Genomic DNA, 9,750 nt, shown 5'->3' on the forward strand with positions numbered 1-9,750 from the left:
TTTTGCGAATTAGGATGGACAGGCAGACACAAAGACAGAGGACGACAGTCGCTATATATAAATCTACAGTTTATTTAAATTGATGCCCAATAATTTTTATATAAAGGCATATTTACGATAACACGCTACACATATAGTTTATACCAGGGGTGGCCAACCTGCGGCTCGCGAGCCACATGCGGCTCTTTGAAGGATTATTTGTAGCTCTCGATAAATATACCCGAGTTCCCTTATCATTTTTGTGTTATTATATTTTAAAAAATTATTATCGTTTCGTATGTGGTTCAAAATGTCTTTTAAATTACTAACCGAATTATTTCAATATTCGGAACAACGTACTTATGTAAATCATTTTATTTCACTTTAAAATTCGTGAAATCCAAACACCGATCAGTATTAACTAACCAGCATCTGAAAGAATTACTCAGAAGTGCTGTGAACAATTATTCACCAAATTTTAAAGAATTATCAAAAGAAGTAAAATAAATGTGTTTAATTTTTAATATTTAAATTCAATACACATATTTTGTACTTTTATTTATATGTTTTCAATAAACATAATTTCTGTAAAAAAAATTTTTAATACCTTTTTTGCATACCTTTTTAATACGTATTTAATTGCGGCTCGCGAAAAATTTCAAATTTTGAAAAATGGCTCGGACTATCAAGGAGCTTGGCCACCCTGGGTTTATACAATCTGTTGCCAAAATTTAAACACCTTTTTTTATCACATAATAGCAATTATTTTCTCATTGTAACATCGTTTTTTTTTCTTTTTTAAACAAATCTTATATGAAATCTTTCAGACGTCAAGGTTAGCAACTTCGGTGAAACGCTGGGCGGTCACAACCTGTCTAACACGAATCACTTTTCAAATATATTATAATAATAGAAAAGTATTAAGTAGTAGTCTTCGACTGTCCTCTCGTTCGGGAGGAAGTGAATTACTACTTTTCATCGAATTACTTTAACCTGTTTCCTCAACAGCCCTTTTTTCTATCGGATCGGCGGTATAATGGCCCAATTCGAATAGAAAACTTACACAATACGAAGTTACCGGTCAGTATAAAATATGTTTTAAGTGGTTTTTCATGATGCCAAATTTAAATATTGGCTCCATTTTGTTACGAAATTTGATTGGTTAGCAGATTACCGTTTGATATTTGGCTGCGAATAGTACAGTTCGTTAGAGTTAACATTTTCAATTGATGTCTACTTGACCTATAAAATCTTCCTGTCATCCGATAAATATGACAATGGTAAGCTAAACTAATCATACACTTTTCATAGTTTTCGTTTTAAATGTTTGTTATATCATTGTATTTGATTTATATAACTACAAAAGTTATCTGACGTAAAGGTTTATCACACCGAGTGACCAATCTACGCTTTCAAAAATTATTTACTTCTCTACCGTACACAATTTAATTAAAGAACTTTTAAAATGTGTTAGATTAAACACTCGGTGTGATAACTTTTTTCCTAAGATAACCTTGGTAAATATAAATCAAATACTATAATATAATATAAAAATTAAAAGTACGAAATAATCTAATAATCTTAATCTTTGCTGTTGTTTTTTTTCGAGCAACGCTGGGCTCATCCGCTAGTTTCATGTATTTTAAGTAAAAAATATAAAAGTTATTTTTTAAATAAAGTAATATAACAGGAAAAAAAGTCATGCAACTCGTTGCTGAATTTTTTGATATAATGCAAGTTGAACCTGATTTATTCGAAGTCATTTTATTTCCCCAAATGCCCATCATGCAGATTTTCGAATGCTAGATGACTACCGCTAATTGCATTCGATGTTTGAACCGTTGATTTTGAAAGTGGGGCAAGTTTATTGGCGCATACGATAACCTTGATCCTTGATTTGTTTCACCTAACACAGATAACAATTACAGGATGTAATTCCAACTCCACTCGCGTTATGAAAAATGATCCTTTTTCATCTTCTACCCGTCAACCTATAATAACCAAAATTTATTAGCACGAATGTCATTAATACGTAAATTTCTCTTAAAAATTTCTTGTATTTTCGACAAAAGACACTCACATGTTATTAAGATTCGAATTGGTTGACCTTAGTCACACAGATATACACGCTAACATCTATACATATAAAAAACCCAAAGAACTCCGAAAATTTTTGCTTTTCTCGAGATTTCAAAATCCTCGTCCATATATGTAAAAAATTTTGGAATATCGTTTTCTGACCCATCGCCACACTGATCTATAATATATATAACAGTTGAAATATGATAAAAGCTCAATGAAAGAAACGAATTCTATAACTTTTTTGCATTATTTTAATAATAATAATCATTTCAAAAATGAGTCTGACATTTAAAATTATTCACATGCTGTGACGAGGTAAAATTAATTTCTAACAAATCCTTAAAGAAGAACCAACGACAGAAATGCACTGAATTTTACGAAAAATTCATAAAAATGCGCAGATTCTATAGTACAGTAACACAGATGATGGATATGATTATCATGGAATAAAATAATAATAATTTAAAATCAAAGAAAAGAAAATAATTTGAAGTCACTCATCAGTCACGCTAAAACACCATGTTACACAACACAACAAACGTGTTGCTTCACAAATAAGTCGTGATAAATCTTTGTGGCTCTATGATATTAACAGATTCAATATCTCTATTTCTTTTTAACAGGTATCCGCTGGAGATGAATTCGTCGCATATTAACATGGATGCTATTGATTTAGGAGGTGTTTCAACTGACGAAAACTGTTTTATAATAGATTTTCAAGCGGTTCGTTTACTCTATTTTGTCGACTACCATAATTCCAGCAAACAGGATTTTGCACATAAATTGGAAGAAGAAATTTTTAAAATAGTTTTTCAAAATTCCTTCAATCATATCCGCGTATCAATACTGAATAGTGTTAGTATCGACAGCGAAATTGATAATATATTTGAAAATATTGTACGGCATATCATTATTGGTGGAACATGTATGATAACATTTGCAAGTGTAACTTGTCTGACGAAGGACTGGGTGACAAGTAAACCGCTGATTGGTATTTCCGGTTGTATTTCATCCACGTTTGCTGTGGTAACTGCTTCTGGTCTGTTGCTCCTCTGCGGCATGAAATACACCAGAGACAATACGATTATTCCGTTTATAGTTGTAGGTTAGTATATAAAATACACTTTGAAAATTTTAAATACATTATACAATATAAATCAAAACTCTCAATTGCTTGAATATATTTTTGAGGTATCGGACTGGATGACTCATTTGTTCTGCTAGCTGCTTGGAGAAAAACCAATCCCAAAGATTCTGTTGAAAAGAGAATGAGTGAAAGGTACTCCCAGGCTACCGTATCGATTACCATAACGTCTTTGACTAACGTTGCGTGTTCGTTAATTGCGTTAACTACCCCGTTTAGAATTCTGCGTATAATTGGAAGTTACATGGCTTTAAGTATTTTCATAGATTACATCTATCAAGTTACATTCTTCGGCGGACTTCTTGCACTGGATGGCTATCGAGAAGCCAAGAAATTGCATGCAATACTCTTTGTTCCTGTTAAGTTGGATGAAAGACCACCAGGTAAGATAATAAATAAGCATTGAGTTAATCATTAAATAATTAGTTAACTTTTATGTATTGAATGGCATCTTACATTTACGTTTACTGTTGTAATTTTCTTTTACAATCTTGATTTATCCTAATTTTCTTGACCAGTTTATTCGAATGCGGGTTAAATAAATGTAGGAACATTACATAAATTTGTCAACTCTTCTGTCAATGTTGGCGTTTTTATTGTTGTATTATCTAGTGAAATTAAAGTTGTGAATATACTAAAGATCGTGTATTATTGTAATACCTCCATTTCTAAAGTAATAGACATGTTTAAAAATTTAGTAAGTTTATGATGTTCAGATCCAATGCTGAGACGTAGCTAGCGTGGAGCAGTTGGAGCAAACTGCCTCAGGCGCACGAGTCACGTGGGTGCCAAGTCAGAAAGGGCATAATAAAAACTTGTAAAAACATTTGTAAAAAATTTTTGGATTTAATAATTAATCAAATAACTATTAGACTTGAATCCGTTGGACAATTATGTACAGTACACCTTTTAAGTGCTTATCGCTTGTCGTGTCATCTGATAAAAATATTGTGGAACAATAATCGGCATATTTTTTCGACATTCGTCTAGTTTTGGACCTTGACTGCTTCGATTTAAAACATGTTTTTATAGTCGGGAAAAAGTAATTACTTCTGTAAATTAAGTTGCTGAACTAGTTTTATTTCACACTGCAGCCTGAAATAGGTTCTCCCACATTATTGCAGCATGCCTCATTTTCCAAAACTAAAATTAATCAAAACTTATTTAAGAAAGCAGCGTGTCACAACACTGTCTTAACGCTGGCTACTATATCCGGGGGTGGATCTACATAGGAACTAAGGGGCTTTCAAATGTCAAGGGCCGGCAAAAATTGAATCATTGTCATAAATTTTTAATACTTTTTCATTAACAATGAGCATTTATCATACAGTAAAAATAGTTAATATTAATAATAATATAATAATGATAATGTATGGTATTTTTTGTATTAACAAAAAATGAGCTCCCATTCGACTTCTCCTAATTTCAGCTCCGAGAAACCTAGATCCGTCCGAGTATATCAATCGAAAAAAGAATAGCTTATCAACTTGATCCGAAGAAAGTGATGAGCTCGGCGTTGCTCGGGGAAAAAGTAACGATACCAAAGATTAAGATTATTAGATTATAAGCGATCTTATTCGTTATAGAATTAGGTCCCACTCTTCCGAGACTAATTAAAGAATTTTTAGATAGGTCTAAAAATATGCTCGATTTCTCGCAAAAAACGCAAAATACTGCATCTAAAATAGTACAGTATAAGCAGAGTTCTTCGGGATAAGCTTTCTATCTCTTTCCCACGGGGAATTGCGAAAAATCCCTTCTTAGTGTACAGTACTTTAACTGTGTACCAAATTTCAACTTTCTACTCCTAACCGCTTGGCTCTGCGCTTATGTTTTAAAATTAAATGTTCAAAATAAATTTCGTGAGACCTCTTCCGAGGAAGGAGTCGCGCCGATTCAACTCGCTCCAGGCACTGAATCCAGTAGCCACGCCATTAATCCAATTAATGCATTTTGTGCAATCTATCTTTCTCTGAAATCTTCTGTTAATATCTTAATGAATACAGAGAAAAAACATTTTTTGTTTCAAATTTCTGAAATAAAAATAATTAATAATAATAGTGATTTTATGTTTTATACAAGTTGTATGTGCATGGTATTGCTCGAGTTTGTGAGGGTGTGCGAATCAATGAGATTGGTTTTGGAGAGGGTGAAAAACCATGGTCGTAAGTAAAATCCACATTTATTAAAACGATTATTATCAATGAAGATACCGCAAAACACAAAAAATTGCTCGAACTTATGTTAAGATAGGTACGGGTTTAGGAGCGATTGGGAGTGGAAACCCCAAAGTATTTTTGTTAGAATGTCGAAAAATATTCAACTGCAATTTGGTGCAGATACGTTGAACTGTATTGAACTCTTTACCCAACATACATACGTATATACAATACAGTTATAATGAAAATTTCAGTTTAACGTAATAAAAATTACGTCCGTTACGAAAGAATAGTTCCATTATAATTAAATTTATATATGTATAAATTATTCATAATTAATAAATGATGAATATTATGTCAAACAGTCTTGCAACATTCATTTTAATCGTTAGTTTTGGTCTCGTTGTGATGCTATTACTCTACAGCAGTGTTTTTCAACCTGTGGGTCGCGACCCCCAGGTGGGTCGCAAAGCCATACACGGGGGGTCGCGGGTAAAAGAAAAAGACAAGTGTTTGTAGGTCCTACACTACAATAAAAAAACTACAATTTCAGTGAGAGGCTGTGCCTGTTTATTTTACAGTACAATTAGTTTTTTGATCGATATTTAAATCTCAACAGAAAGAAAGTTAAATACGTAGTTTTTAAAATCAGTGACATATATTTTAATATGGGCGTGGGGGGTCGCCAAAATTTTTTAACTTGTAAAGGGGTCGCGTATTCAAAAAGGTTGAAAAACACTGCTCTACAGTTTACTTGTTTTTAAGTGATAAAAAGTGATAAAAACATGATTTAGCGTATTTTTAAAAAGTAAATCATATGATATATTTCATAAATTTTACAAATTCTTCATAAATTGCAGTAGATCCAGATAGCATTTTACCGTAAGCAAGGAGTTTCATTTTTACAAACGTAATTCTTAAGAAGTATTTAAGAACTAAGATACTAATTGAACTTTCAAAGTTATTAGAAATATATAAAATATGATATGATTATTTTTTAATTTTTTTAATAGGCTTCATGGGATTTATAAAGTATGGCTGTTATTCGAGTATAAATAACGAAAACAACGCAACAATGACTTGTTACAAAAACCATTTAGGAAAGATACTAACGTTTCCAATTGTAAAAGCAGCTATTATTATTGTTTTTCTCTTGTATCTCGCTGGAGGAGTCTATTTCACGAAATATATACAGCCCTCTACAGGATCCGATAGATCATTTAACGACAATTCTAATATACTAAACTTCTTTCGTAATGACAATACATTCTATCCACAATATCGCGATAGAATCCAGATAGTTGTTACATCATCATTGGATTACTCCGATCCAAACATCCAGAATAATATAGTGAAATTAACGACAGAACTGGAGAATTCTCCTCATATGGCCGGAAGTAATTTCACAGAATCGTGGCTGAGAATTTATCTGAAGTTCATTAAAAACCCACAGTTTTGGATTTCTCTCAGAGGATACAATTTGAGTCGACCCGAAGACTTCACCGATGCTTTACGCAAAGTATTTCTTAAATTCAAGTGGGCCAAACGCTTCAACAAAGACATTGTCTTCAGTGAAGATGGCACTAAAATATTAGCTTCCAGATTTTTTATTCAGACGAAACTGGTTGATAATTTGCAGAAAGACAATGAAGTTTTTATTAATCTCTGGAATGTAATAGATAAATATAATCTTCCGGTAAAGTGCTACAACTATCGATATATTTTCTTTGATTATATAATTAACGCAGTTCCTACAACAACTCAATCAATAGTCGTTAGTTCTTGCGTAGTGATTTTGATATTTATCATTTTGATACCAAATTTGTTTTGTGCATTTTGTATTGCGCTCACAATAGCTTGTATTGAAGTAATAACTATAGGATATATGTCCGTATGGGATGTTACATTCCATCCAATAGTGACAGTTTTTTTAATAGTGATCACCGGATTTTGTACGGATTACGCAGCTCATATATCGTACGCATACGCAAAGAGTAAAGGAAAGAATCCGAATGAAAAACTGCGAGATTGTTTGGATGTTGCTGGTCACGCGATTGTGCAAGGTTGTCTTTCATCACTTTTGAGCGTTTCTATGTTAATATTCGCTCCGTATGGATTTTTTAAAGATATATTTAAAGTATGTTTTATATTTTTTATTTCTTCCGTAATTCAAGGGTTGTGTATTCTTCCAATAATGCTATCGTTATGGGATAGTTTTCTGTTATTATTGTGTAAAAGTGAGGAGAGTCAGCTTTCGGACGAAGAGTTTTCGGATCGTCCGAATACGAATGAAGAGTTGTTAAAATAAATAATAATAATTTAGTTGTACATAAAAAAGTGCTTGAGGAATGAAATAATTTAAAAATTTCCTTGATCAATTCTATACTGTAAGGTTATTATAGTTTTGCTGTAATGAGCGTTTTAGCAGAAACAAACTTCTTACGAAAAAAAATTGTATTGCATATTCCAATGAGATTAACTACATTACTTAAAACGTTAGAAATCTCAGAAAAGTTAAATATTCTATGCATTACAAAGCGTTAATTTGTGAGCATTGACTTCTAAGAATGCCGCATTGTTCCGTCGTGTAATTTAACCTCCGTCCACGTATTTTTAAAAATGTTTATGAATTTGTTCTAATTGTTTTTATAATATTATTTGTAGTTAAATACAGATTATTGTTTACTAAAATTTTAAATGCTATATTCACTTGTTTAAACGGTAAATAATAACTGATCTGATAGCCACTGTATTTATAGCTTAACAAAGGATTTCCAGGTATCTTGCAGTTTTAAAAGCAAAGCTGTGCATATTTTACCTGCGAATTGATAATTTCAATTGTTTAAGGACTTTTTTTTATAAATAGTCAAAGATAATAATTTGAAATGAAAACCATTCGTCATACGAAAGTCGTTATACGACTTCACAATGTGTGAATTCTTCAATTTGTACTTTATACATTCACATTTTTTTTCTTGGGATAATTTTTATTTTATTGTTTGAAACAATTTGTTTATGTATTAGAACTAAAAACGGCCTCACTTTGTATCCTGCCGAAATGTTTATTGTAAACTTTTTAAATAAACGTAGTTCTTTGATAAAGGTGCTTCCTGTTTATTCGATAGTCTCGGTTAAAAAATGGCAAAAGAATATAATAATTTATTAGTCATTCTGTTTTCATTTGTCTACAAAATTTGCTTCCTGCACGCGCGTGTAGAAGTGTCATCTGGTGTTCGCTACACACTACTGTAAATGCGTTTACTCCGGACAAGCACATTTGTTTCAACCGGTTTGTCCACTCCTCTTATAAGCGCATTCACGCCTACCGATGCTGATGTAGGGCGTAACCTAAGCCGTAAACAACTTCAATTTGTGTTTATATGTACAGTACAGAGGTACAACGTTAAATAAAGACGAAATTTATTAAATGATCCATTCTTTAAAGGTAAGATTTCAGCTGGTTACAAAAATTCTTTTATTATGAAGTTCTATTATGTAGATTGTAAACAGACAATGTATAAAAACGTTTCCATTTTGTAGTGGAAACTTTTTTCTACATAAATAAGGTTATCATACATTGAAATATTGAAAGAACTGGGAAGGTAATATAGTAACATTCAGCCCGATTGTAAACTCTCTCACGCGTTAGGTTTAATTTAGTTATTAGTGACTTAGGTTTAAGTACGATTTGTTATCCATTCATTTGCATACTTTTAATATTTTGGTTAATTAAATGTTTTAGTTTATTACATAAATATGGCCTGGTTAATGCTAGATATTCACACTTCTTCCTATTCAAGTTACTTGCTTTCCTCGTACTCACAAGTTAGTGATAACGCGTGTTAATCCGCATTTAAGAAAACTGATTAACTGGTGTCAACATCCTGACGTGGATCTGAATTTTACAATTTGGATCTCTTTTAAACGCCCCCAAGGCCATCCCAGAGACCAGATCTCTCGATCTGCGCCGATTAAGTGCTACATTCAGCTCTGTCTGACTTTTGTACCCCCGGTTAATCTCACACATATATGTATTGTATTGTGTGAGAACGAGTCGAAACTAAAATTTAATTAAAATTAATTAATGGCGAAAACGCTATTGTCAAGTCGGACCAAAGATCAAGATGGTTATGTAAGAGAGAGGAGGGAAAAAAACTGCAGTAGTCAAAACAAACGGATCAGATACAACTCTGACACGAGCGTACGATAATAGGGGTTCAGAGTTAAAAATTCGGAAAAGGGGAAAGATTTGACGGTTAAAAAACATCACGTGCGACCATAAAAATTTTAAAATGACAGAAAATAGAAACAACGGTCGTTATTATGAGCGCACGGCTTATAGTTCTATCAACAATCTCCGATCAGAATCGACGAAAAGGAGTCGGA

The 9,750-nt window shown here is 32.3% G+C and overlaps 1 protein-coding gene across 1 annotated transcript; it reads left to right on the plus strand.

Moving 5' to 3' along the window:
* Nucleotides 1–2,718: 2,718 nt before the first annotated feature.
* LOC111634477 (patched domain-containing protein 3-like) lies at nt 2,719–7,672 on the plus strand. Its single transcript, XM_023379250.1, has 5 exons — nt 2,719–3,166; nt 3,286–3,340; nt 3,446–3,588; nt 6,378–7,427; nt 7,539–7,672. Exons 1-5 carry the CDS (start codon nt 2,719–2,721, stop codon nt 7,670–7,672), a joined length of 1,830 nt encoding a protein of 609 aa, XP_023235018.1.
* The last annotated feature ends 2,078 nt before the right edge of the window (nt 7,673–9,750 follow it).

The sequence above is a fragment of the Centruroides sculpturatus genome, unplaced genomic scaffold (assembly GCF_000671375.1).
Source record: "Centruroides sculpturatus isolate CEXI.00-Female unplaced genomic scaffold, Cexi_2.0 scaffold710, whole genome shotgun sequence".
Lineage (NCBI taxonomy): Eukaryota > Metazoa > Arthropoda > Arachnida > Scorpiones > Buthidae > Centruroides > Centruroides sculpturatus.

What these genes read in the sequence shown, in the direction of transcription:
- LOC111634477 (XM_023379250.1), top strand. Translation starts at nt 2,719, where the DNA reads ATGGATGCTATTGATTTAGGAGGTGTTTCAACTGACGAAAACTGTTTT. An exon ending in TATTCCGTTTATAGTTGTAG is followed by an intron (nt 3,167 to 3,285) that starts GTTAGTATATAA and finishes TTGTTCTGCTAG; the next exon opens with CTGCTTGGAGAAAAACCAAT. An exon ending in GTTGGATGAAAGACCACCAG is followed by an intron (nt 3,589 to 6,377) that starts GTAAGATAATAA and finishes TTTTTTTAATAG; the next exon opens with GCTTCATGGGATTTATAAAG.